This window comes from Lycium barbarum, chromosome 2 (genome assembly GCF_019175385.1).
Source record: "Lycium barbarum isolate Lr01 chromosome 2, ASM1917538v2, whole genome shotgun sequence".
NCBI classification, from domain to species: Eukaryota; Viridiplantae; Streptophyta; class Magnoliopsida; order Solanales; family Solanaceae; genus Lycium; species Lycium barbarum.
In genome coordinates, this window is record NC_083338.1 from 142641724 (window position 1) to 142653564 (window position 11841).

General features: G+C 32.8%; 2 protein-coding genes across 2 annotated transcripts; both read left to right on the forward strand.

Moving 5' to 3' along the window:
• The first annotated feature begins 632 nt into the window (after positions 1–632).
• Positions 633–4115, forward strand: LOC132627717 (branched-chain-amino-acid aminotransferase 2, chloroplastic-like). The gene is made up of 9 exons (XM_060343274.1): positions 633–836; positions 1419–1471; positions 1638–1812; positions 1892–2068; positions 2177–2308; positions 2618–2716; positions 2869–3081; positions 3171–3283; positions 3902–4115. The coding sequence occupies exons 1-9, from the start codon at positions 777–779 to the stop codon at positions 4014–4016; spliced, it is 1137 nt and encodes a 378-aa protein (XP_060199257.1). The 5' UTR covers positions 633–776; the 3' UTR covers positions 4017–4115.
• A 3802-nt stretch (positions 4116–7917) lies between these two features.
• LOC132629055 (uncharacterized) lies at positions 7918–9536 on the forward strand. The gene is made up of 3 exons (XM_060344798.1): positions 7918–8176; positions 8263–8747; positions 9240–9536. Exons 1-3 carry the CDS (start codon positions 7918–7920, stop codon positions 9534–9536), a joined length of 1041 nt encoding a protein of 346 aa, XP_060200781.1.
• Positions 9537–11841: the final 2305 nt, after the last annotated feature.

Genomic DNA, 11841 nt, shown 5'->3' on the forward strand with positions numbered 1-11841 from the left:
ATGCTGCAAAAAAATTCAACAAAATCAAAAATATGAAAAAATGGTATAAAGAAGTTGAACTGCACCAACAAAAACAACTATAAGGAATTAATATAAAGTAATTAAAAACACGTTTAAAGCAGTAATAAGGAATTAACCTAGAGTACCTATGGGATAGGAAATTGTAATATGCTAAAAACACAAATAGTATCAAAATCAAGCGTATGAGCAACAGACTATCACAAAAAAAAAAAAAAAAAAAAGAAGAATGATCAGAAGAATAACCAAATACTTTATAAAGTAATAGAATAATAAATCATAAAATTAAAATTTTCACATTTTCTCAATGAACAACGTGCTGAGTTTTGTGAATTTTGACTCCTGCTTTGGATGTTAGGGGATTAGATAGGGGAAGGAAGAGAGATATAGATAGAGACAAAGAAATAAATTCAAATTCAAATAGTATATGTATCCTTAAAATGACTAGAGCCGCCCCTGGCACTCCTATCTATCTCTCTATTATTTTGTTTTTATTTCGTGGTTTGATTTCAATGTTGGTATGAAAACCAGTACACCACGCATCTTTTTTTTTGGTCTTTTCTTCTCTTATTTCCTCTATATAATCACAGGTTTCTCATTGTCAAAATCACAACTACTTACGCAAAACTTGTTTAGCCATATAATTTCCTACACGTACGCATTCTTGTTGCTTTACGTTTTTTCCCTCTGCTTTAACTGTAGCTTGAAACTCGGCGGGAAGAGATCTAACACTAAGGTTTTAATTTCTTTCTGCAAAGATGATTCGAGGGGTTGCATCCTTTCGCAAATTATTTCAATCTTCAGCTTTATCTTCAAAGGTTTGTCACGCATCTTACGTACTGTATTCATCTATGTGGTTGTGTTTTCTATGAATCCTGAAAACATTTTTCAGAAGAAATTTCATCTCACTATTACAGGCAGGTTAAAATTTACATTTAATGGGGTCAATATTTAGATTCTTATCACTGAACCCATTGCATTTCTGAAATCAGGGGCTAATATAGTTTAATATATGAATCTGTTTAAGTGTTTTTCACATATATTCTTATGCTCTGTTTCAAAAGTATTGTGTTCAATTGAACTCAGTTACTTATACTCTCTATTGATCACCTCTGCTCAGTATCCAACACAGGAGAAAAACATCATTGGAGAAAGTCGTAAATAATTTCAAGGAAATCGTTTTTTGATGTTTGGTAACTGGCAGAAAAATAACTTATTTTCTTGAAAGGATTTTTTTTTTTTTCGCTCATAACCTTTTCATGTTTCCGTTATCTTATCTTTCCCAAACTTTTGGTAATTTGGTCCCCATTTAAGCTATTTTTCTTCGACTGGGGAACAATTTTCTTGTGTTTTCATCTTTTTAATACGCGTTAATCAGAGTTTTTTTATTGCATTTGCAGGTTGCAGCAAGGTATTATACGGCTCAGGCTGCTGTACAGCCAGCAAATTACAGGTAAATTAGAGTTCACTACTTAATCACGTCAACAACTCAATATCTTTGAATGACTTATAAAAACTTGTCACTTTAGAAAAAATAATCAGTCAGTAAACTCAAAGAAAGTCATCAAACTTTTGAATTCTAGTACGAAATTCATTTGTATAGTTTGATCTGATCTCAGTAGCGATGAGGAGTTTGCTGATATTGACTGGGACAATCTTGGATTCCATTTGATGCAAACTGATTATATGTACGTTACAAAAAGCTCTGAAGACGGAATATTTAAACAAGGCCAGCTTAATCGTTATGGAAATATCCAATTAAGCCCCTCTGCTGGTGTCTTGAACTACGGACAGGTAAATTTTTTTGTTAACCAAAATCTATTACATACCCAAAATCATTCGAGTAATATTTAACAAAATTTTATTCAAACAGGGGTTATTTGAAGGTACAAAAGCCTATAGAACAGAGGATGGACGAGTATTTCTATTTCGCCCTCAACAGAACGCAATTAGAATGCAAATTGGTGCAGAGAGAATGTGCATGCCAGCTCCTTCAACTGATCAATTTGTCGAGGCTGTTAAGCAAACGGCTCTCGCTAATAAGCGTTGGGTAATTATATCTCTTTAATTTTTTAACTGACCGTCTTAGTTCCTAACAAGTACGTACCATTATCTCATATGATAGTTTTTAATTGAGGAATTGAAATTAAATGTGCAGATTCCTCCTCCTGGAAAAGGGTCACTTTATATTAGGCCTCTGTTAATAGGCAGTGGACCCATTTTGGGTTTGGCTCCAGCACCTGAGTGCACTTTTCTTGTCTATGCTTGCCCTGTGGGAAATTATTTCAAGGTGAGTAGTCCATTTAAAATAAGTACAGTTTGCGTTCAATTGATTGTGTCAAAGAAACATGATACACTATGAAGTCACCTAAATATATCTTTAGGTAACTCACACAAAAGGTGGACTTGTAATCTTGACAATAAACCAGATTAACCGTTACAACAGATAAAAAATGACTTGACAGTTAAAAATTCTTCTTATGCCGTGTGTTTATAAGTTAAACTCTTCTTTTTAAAGGGACTCAGAGTATTGCACATACTATTATATGTACTTTCACAATGTAAAAGAGTTGTTAAAACAAATGTATTGCAATTGCAGCAAGGAACAGCGCCATTGAACTTGTATGTAGAAGAAGACTTTCATCGTGCCTCACGTGGTGGAGCTGGCGGAGTCAAAAGCATTACTAACTATGCTCCGGTAATTAAATATACGAGTACTTAATAATTATAGTATAAAAGGGCAGCCCAGTGCATTAAGCTCCCGCTATGCGCGGGGTCCGGGGAAGCGCCGGACCACAAGGGTTATTGCGACACGGAAAAGCACTCAAATTGACTGGATTATTAATGTAGGTTTTAAAAGCGATGAAGAATGCGAAGGCGAAAGGATATTCAGATGTACTATATCTTGATGCAGTAAATAAGAAGTATATTGAAGAAGTCTCTTCTTGTAATATTTTCCTTGTCAAGGGAAATGTACTCTCAACTCCAATAGCCAGAGGAACAATTCTTGAAGGAATAACGAGAAAAAGTATCATGGACATTGCCCTTGATCTTGGATATACGGTAAAAAACTAAACTTTTTGGGGTGACAATAAAATAAAGTTTGATTTGATTAAGCATTTTAGCTTAGGAATTTTTTAATCTGATATCAGGTTGAAGAACGTTTAATTGAAGCTGATGAACTAATTAGTGCTGATGAAGTATTTTGCACGGGAACTGCAGTTGGTGTTGCTCCTGTTGGAAGTATCACTTACAAAGGCCAAAGGTAAAATTATTTCTTCATTAAGAAACCAACATGCATTTTAATACAAAGATAATAATTGAAAATACACATCAAGTATCACTTTTTTTTTAGTTTCCTATCTGAACTATCAATTGTGAGAGTTTCCTACCTAAACTATCACTAATTAGTTTGCAAAAAACATCTCAACTATCAGTTGTTCACTTTTCCTACCTAAACTATTACCAATTCGTTTGCAAAATACACTCAACTATTAGTTGTTCACTTTTAATGAGGTGTGTTTTGCAAACTCATTGGTGATAATTCATGTAAGAAAAGTAAACAACTGATAGTTGAGGTGTATTTTGCAAACTAGTTGATAATAGTTTAAGTAGGAAATTCTTACACCTGATAGTTCAAGCAGAAAACTTTTTTTTTTAAAAAAATGATACTTGAGGTGTATTTTTGACTCTTTAACCCTTTAATATACCAAAAGAATGATGTTTAATTAGTCAATGCTAAAGATATATTTCTGGAATATTTTGGTCAAATATAAAAATATATTAGTGTTGTTTAATGTTACCTGACTACTACTTTTCCGGTCCTTCTCATCAACTGATTTTGTTGACTATTTAATCGTTGTATTTAATTTTTCTGCTGCAGGATTGAGTATAAAATAAGCTCAGACCAGACATGCAAGAAATTTTATTCTAGATTAGTAGGGATTCAAAAAGGTGTTATCAAGGATGAAAGAGACTGGGTCGTGGAGATTGAATGATCTTAATTTTTTATATTATTTTTTTGCATGAACAAGCTGTATATGATTATCTACAAAAAAAAAAAAAAATGTACTAATAATCATTGATGATATATCAAATTTTATGAGCAATCGTTACAAAAAAAAAAAAAAAAAAAAAAAAAAAAAACTGCCACTAAATCTCAATAGCATGTAACTTGTTGATCGAGTATATAAATCATTACAATTAATGTCAAAATTATTACTCCATATAAGTTTGTCCCAGTCTAATATTGTATGAGCTATTCTTATTTTCCAAAACTCAGTCATATCTCTGTTGATCTTAAATATTAAATGTCATTCAAATAGAAACAGAATGTCAATCGGTGATAAGATTGATGTCATAAATTTATGGGAAAAAACCCATCAACTTTGTGATTCAGAGCAGATATACTCCTTGTTAAGAAAGTGGTGAATATATGCTTCTGCCGTTACACAAATGGTGCATATATACTCTTCTTGCTAACAGATTTTTTAAAAATATCATTTAGTTTATTTTTTAATTTTAAAAAATATCACGTGATCTTAAAAAATAAGTCTAACTATTTTTTTAAAGACAAATGGTAATTTTTTTAATGATGGGATGGGTCTGATTCATTTAAAAATGGGAGGAGATATATTTTTGAAACGAACTAGACAACCCACTAGAAAAAAAATTACCTCATGGCTTTAAAAAATAAGTCAACTTAAAAAATGGGTAGACTTTTTATTTTTTTATTTTTTATGACATGACATTTTCTTTATCAAAAGATAAGCTAAATGATTTTTTTCTAAAAAGTCTGGCAGTATTTGCACCATTTGTGAAACGGCAGGGGTATATTTGCACCATTTGTCTAACAACAGAGGTATATAAGCACCAATTTTTTAACGAGGAGTATATCTGCTCTAAATCACAAAGTCGGGGATATATTTGCTCCTTTGGCTTAAATTTATTCGGCTGTATTTCAGTCTTTTTAAATATAGATGTAAGGTTGCTACCCGGAAATATAGTTGAATACACCAAATACATGTGCCATACACCTGACGAAATACACTGAAATAAAGTCCAATTCAGCGAATTATTAGGTTGCTATTCGAAATAAATCCAAAATAAAAGGATTATATAAATACAATGAAATACAACCAAAATAAAAGGATTGTCAATATATATAAATACAATGAAATACACAACTCCCTCGTGTATTTAAAGTATTTAAAAACACGAAAATACGGCAGAAATTGAAATTTCTCAGAAAAAATGTAGCAAGCGAGAATCGAACCTAGGCGCGCAAGGGCAAAGCACATGCCCAATGACCACTCCATCTATAGCACCTCATGTACAGTAGTTATGAAATGTAATTATTGCAAAAGATAACTATAATCCATAAATAGCTCTTACAAGTAGTTATGGCATGTAAATTTTCCAAATTTGTAACTCTTGGTCTCGACTCACATTTGCAAGCCCAAATTGTATTTGTAGAAAATGAAAGGGAACCCAAGATATTAGCACGGACTTATAACTCGTGGACCTGAACTCACATTCACAAGCCCAAATTGCGTTCTTCCAAGTAAGTAGACACAGGATCATTTGCACTTTTGTGATTTCTTGTGTTGGTTTTTAATTTTGTCCCTCGAGGCAAATAATTTTTCTGTGAAGCATAAATTTATATTTTCGCACCATAATATTCCACCAATTATGTTTCCATTTAATAGGACAAAATTAAAGACTAACCCATTTGAAGGATAAAAATAAAAAGGCAAACTTATAGGAATGACTACCTTATTATAAGTTCTTACCATTAGTAACTACCATTTTATTTATTACATTTCGTAGCTACCTTTTTAGTTAATTACCATATGTATTCCGTGTATTTACGGTATAGTAAATAGACTCAGAAGTTGTAACCAGTAAAACAGATCCCTTAGAAATAGACATTTAATTTGGTCTTAAATGGGAAAATATATTTCATAATAATATCTTTCATAATCTGATCTACAAAATTAGCTTCCATTTCCATATTCTTCACGATTCTCCTTCTCTCCACCCATCTTTTTCAAATGCAACGTAAAATTCAAAAATTCAAACCAGTCAACTGCAGAGCAAAAACAACAAAATACGATCATTCTAATGGTAATTCGAAAGTACCTTTTTTTTTTTTTAATAAAAACACTGAAAATGTATTTCAGATTGGCATTGATTTTTGTAGTTTTTTTACTTCTTATTTGTCAAACCTTGCTAAGTTCCTTCGTCTTTGAATTCCTCTTCAGTGACGAGCTTCAAATAAATGTGTTGTATGTTCGGCAAAAAAACTGAATGTAGTATCTTTGTGTTGTATGTTTGTTGGGTATTTGACCAGTGATGAAGTGTGTGTTGAAAACATATACATTCTGTTTTCGTATTTATGTAGTTTGTTTCAATTTGTGAATACACAAATCTTGGTGTTTTTGCTGTGTTGTTGTTTTCCCATCCCAAATACATAAATAAATACGATGTCTTTGTATGTATTTTTGTATTTGATACAGTGTATTGTATATCTCTTATGTTTGTCACGAGTGTTAATGTATTTGGAATACTGTATAGAATGGATTGCTGTATATATAATTCTGTAGGTTATATGTATTTGGTAGACTGTTTCTTGTGTTCATTATGATATGAACTGGTGTATTCAAAACTATGTGCGTATTTGATAAACACAGTTTCTGCTTCAAATATGTTTCAGATGTGTATATATGGCTGTGTGTATTTATGTATCTGAGATAGTATTTTCATAAGCTAACTCAGATACATAAATGTTAATGTATTTGAAAATCTGTATGTAGTAGATTTGTGTATTTAATTTTGTATATTATTTTATAATGTATTTCAGGTTGTAATCAATCTCAACTAATTCATTCATTTTGAGTACAAGAATGTCCACTATATCGTCGTTGATAAGACACTCAGGTAATTGGAACAATGAAAACTGTTATGTGAATTTCAAAATCGATGCAGTGGCGTTTAAAGAATATTCGACATATATAGATTTATTACAAGCAGTTGCAACTCAGCTGAATATAGACATGCAACTGAAAAACATATACATCAAATATATAGTTGAAGGTAACGATACGCCAATGGAAATACATAATGATATGAGTGTTAGGGTGTATGTGGAATTGCAGAAAGAGAACAAACAATTAGCGATGTATCCTTTGTACATAACTACAACTGATAAAAGCGTTGATACTTGTGTATCTGGTGAAAGTTGTATTGAAGGAGGATTTTTGCAAATTGGTTACATAAAACAAACAAATGATATGGAAACAGTAGTGAGTGGAGACTTAGCTTCTTCAAGTTGTGGCAATGCCATTGTTGTGTTCAAAAACGACACAAATCCGGTTATATCAGATAAGAACCAAAAAGAGGTTGTTGTTGATCAAGTTTACAAGGACAAAGATACACTGAAGGCTGTTATGGCGAATTATGCAATTTCCAACAGGTTCAATTTTCGTGCCGAGAGGTCTAATGCGATAAGGTGTGTTTAATTGTTCTGAACTATTATATTTTAAATTTAATGTAGTTATCTGATATATTGTCAACTAATGTATTTGTTTTCATGTTTGTATTTGAAGCTATACACTAGTATGTGTGTCTGAAGAGTGTGATTGGAAATTTAGGGCATCGAGCGTTGGTAAATCAGAAATGTTCAGGGTTAGGGAGTTTCGTGACAAGCATACATGTTTGCTAAAAGATAAGGTGTATTCACAACGCCATGCGACAAGTTGGTTTATAGGTAGAATTGTAAAACCAAAAGTAGCCAACCATAAGAGGAAATACACACCTAATGATACAACGGAGGATGTAAGAAATGATCTTGGAATGGATGTGTCCTATATGGTCGCTTAGCGGGCTAAGGAAAAAGCAATGAAGGATTTAATGGGTGAACCATCGGATTCTTACAAAAAATTACCTGGGTACCTATACATCTTGGATAAAACGTATCCAGGTTCACATATAACAATGCGAAAATCCAACGAAAACGAGTTTCTGTATCTGTTTATAGCATTATATGCATTCATCAAAGGGTTTGATTGTTGTAGGCCAATTGTTGTAGTTGACGGGAGCCACCTCAAAACAGCATACAACGGAACGTTTGTTTCAGCAAGCACGTTAGACGGTGCAGGTAAGTCAAATACACGGTTCAGCTTGATTATACTAAAGAATGAATATGTAGAACTGATTTTTTTTTAATTGTTGCGGTATGTGCAGGTAATATACTTCCTTTAGCATATGGTGTGACAGATTCAGAAACTGACAGGTCTTGGACGTGGTTCTTTGAGCGATTCAGAGAAGCGTATGGTGTGAGAGAGAACATGTGTATTGTTTCCGATAGGCATGAAAGCATAAACAAAGCTGTTTCTAGAATCTATCCAAATGTGCTGCATTATGCTTGCATATGGAATCTTTGGGGTAACGTATGTAAGAAGTATAAGAAGAGCCATGATGTGTTGAGTCCCGTGTTTTATGCAATGGCAAAAGTGTACACGCAGGAAGATTTTGATGAGCTTATGGGCAAAGTTGAGAAGTCAGATTTTCGGGTGGCAGAGTATTTGGAATTGGCTGGAAGAGAGAAGTGGGCTAGAGTGTATACAACTGCTAACCGAGGGTGGACAATGACTTCAAACATAGCAGAGTGTATTAATCGTCATCTTGTAGCATCAAGAGAGCTTCCTATATTTGATTTTCTAGAAGAAGTGAGGAAGATGGAATTATAATAACCGGAAGAATGGTACATACACGTTCACAACACTCGGTAAAAAGTTTCATGAGATGTTGTCAATAAATGAGTATCTATGTTTACGTATGACGGTATGTTTCTTTTCAAATTGCTTAAGTATGTTCGATTGAGATTAATTTATGTTCGTTGTATTTGATATAGTTATCATATGGAATCTGTGAGATCTATGTGAAAATGATAACATGTATTTATTAGTTGAATAAGTATTTTGATTCTATTACATTACTGTATTTGTTGTATTTAATTATATGCAGTATGGATATGTGTGTCAAATATTTTCACATATTTGGTGTATGTGACTAGATTGATCAAATACAATTAGTCAGCTATGAATAATAATTAGCAATATGTTTATGACTATAATGGTTTACTCTTTGCAATCATGAACTTATGTGTATTTGAATATACGTGAAGTATGTTTTTGTTGATTTTGACTGATCTGTTGTAGGCCGAACCATCAATCGAATACTTGTACACGGTATATGATGCAGGAAGGCGTTTCATCGTTAACTTGGACAACAAAACGTGCAGTTGTCAGATGTTTCAAATAGACGAAATTCCATGCCTACATGCATGGGCTGTCATTAAGAAGAAAAATCTAATGGCTGATGATTACTGTTCCGAATTGTTCAAACCGGACACCGTGGTGAAGACGTATGATGTCGCCGTGGATACTTTCCCTGACGAGCGGGAATGGAAGATTCCAACATACATATCAGAGGATGTTGTTTTGCCACCAACATAAAAGAGACCTCCTGGTAGGTCGAAGAAAAAGCGTGATAAGCCGTTATTTGAATTGCTTCTTGGAAAAAAAAGACATGCTTGCAGTACTTGTGGACAAACTGAACACAATAGACGATCTTGTAGTAATGCTCCTAGAAGGAAATAATTATTTTTTTGTTTGTAGAAGTTTAGATTTGTTAGACTAAATACACTGTTGGTTTGCATTTTTTTTAATGAAAAATGAAATCTGTTCCACGTACTACTTGTGTGATATCTTCATTTAGAATTGTATTGAATAGTTATCTTTAAATTCATTCACAAATGAATATAAAAGGCAACATTAGTTCTTTTAAAAAAAAAATAGTTACTATATTTTAATATGTAATAATGGTGCCAAAGTACATCAAATATATATAATGTAGAAAGTGTATCTGACTCTACCATCTTAATAAGTTGCAGATGTATTTGAAATATGTTGATGTTTATGGGTTGGGCGAATTCAAATACATATAGCGAGATATACACATTCATATAAATTGAACTAACAAAATCACACAATGGTCACTGTGTATTAGAATGTAGGCAGATTTACACATTCATCCAAAAAATGGTCATCGTATATTAAAATGTATTATTGATTCCAACATACATCAAATACATGTAATTTAAACAGTGTATCTGAAAAAACTTGCAGATGTATTTGAAATATGTTAATGTTTATGGGTTTGGCGTTTTCAAATACATATAACACCCTTGTTTCAATATCTAAATACGCGTACGTATTTATAGTGTACCTCACTTAGTCGCTTCCGAGATATAGCTAGCTATACACATCCATCTAAATTCCCAAAATAAAATCACACAACTTTGATAAATTAGAGTAAGCTTAAATGTTCCAGTTAAAACTTAAGTATAATGACAAGATAGTCTTAAACTAACTAAAGCTAAAATATTTGCTATCAAAATAGCCATAGTCTGAAATTACAATTAAATATTCCTACATCAATCCTAAGTAATATCAATTATGACAGCTTTGCCATAATCCACTGCTGGCCTAACTTGTTTTGGTGGCGCCTCAATGTCGCTCATAGCATGTTCATCGATCTTCCGTGCAGCATAGTCCCAAATGAGTGCGCCATACCTAGTCAGATCATTGTTGCATCGATTTGTGCTGGGATACCTTCACCAGTGCTTAGATATTCAGCGAACGCTGCTACGTATGCACCACAATCCCTGGTAAGGTATAAAAGATGTAGAATTATTAGAATGAACCCCGTATATGAAAAATTGCAATACATTAAAATATACGTACATGTTGGTAGTGTCTTGCTGCGGCAAATTTTCTACATACTCCACTTGAAGGTTCTCATTCTGTGTCATGTCCGTATTAGCTGGATGATTCTGCCAATTTATGCCAGTTTTTTTAGTGTAGAATCCACTTATGTGTAGATAATGTGGCAGGAGGGCAACAAGCTTTTGTACTTCCTTTCTAACAACCGCATTGTGGCCTGCGCTGCCTCGGTATGAGTTGTGCACATAAAGTCGCCTGTCGTACCGAAAAGAAACATTAAAAACTGTGTGTATTTGAAAAAAAAAAGGCAACCAGATACATGGATTTTAAATTCAAAAAATATCAATAAAATTGAACCAAATACACTGGATAGTTTTACAGATACATAAAATACACTCTGAATGCCAACAATGATTATCCGAAAAGAGTATACATATATATATGACTCATTAAAACTCAGTCGAAACTAAAAATACTTAACTAATAAAAGATATATACATAAAATACCTGTCATTGAATGAGAGTACGACCAAAATCCAATGATTATCCTCTTTGATGTTGATAGGTATAAAAATATTGTCAACTGAATGCCAAGGGACATTTGCATGCAATCTGTAGCCCTTAACATATTGACATATATCGTCTTCTTCGTTGGCTACATTGGGTCCAGTTTCCGGGTTGTTGTATGCAATATATGTTTGATCAACCTTTCGCATGAAGAGACAGTCAACTGTTGTGTATTTGAAATTGCTCCTTCTGTCATACTTTCCTTTCTTTCGGAAGTAGTAGAAAATCACGTCAATGTGCTGAAGATCGAAACACATAAACATTAAAAACAAATTCAAATTCAATTTTCCAAATTCAAATACATGATTCTCAGTTCACCAACCTTTTCAAATACTCAACAAATTTCCAAATATGGGATTCCAGTTCATCAATTTTCCAAATACATAACATAAGATACACAGAACAAAAATGATTCTCAGTTCATCAATTTTTCAAATACATAACATACATTAAAAAAAAATACGATTCT

What these genes read in the sequence shown, in the direction of transcription:
- LOC132627717 (XM_060343274.1), top strand. Translation starts at nt 777, where the DNA reads ATGATTCGAGGGGTTGCATCCTTTCGCAAATTATTTCAATCTTCAGCT. An exon ending in GTACAGCCAGCAAATTACAG is followed by an intron (nt 1,472 to 1,637) that starts GTAAATTAGAGT and finishes ATCTGATCTCAG; the next exon opens with TAGCGATGAGGAGTTTGCTG. An exon ending in CCCTTGATCTTGGATATACG is followed by an intron (nt 3,082 to 3,170) that starts GTAAAAAACTAA and finishes ATCTGATATCAG; the next exon opens with GTTGAAGAACGTTTAATTGA.
- LOC132629055 (XM_060344798.1), top strand. Translation starts at nt 7,918, where the DNA reads ATGAAGGATTTAATGGGTGAACCATCGGATTCTTACAAAAAATTACCT. An exon ending in AAGCACGTTAGACGGTGCAG is followed by an intron (nt 8,177 to 8,262) that starts GTAAGTCAAATA and finishes CGGTATGTGCAG; the next exon opens with GTAATATACTTCCTTTAGCA. An exon ending in TATTTGATTTTCTAGAAGAA is followed by an intron (nt 8,748 to 9,239) that starts GTGAGGAAGATG and finishes GATCTGTTGTAG; the next exon opens with GCCGAACCATCAATCGAATA.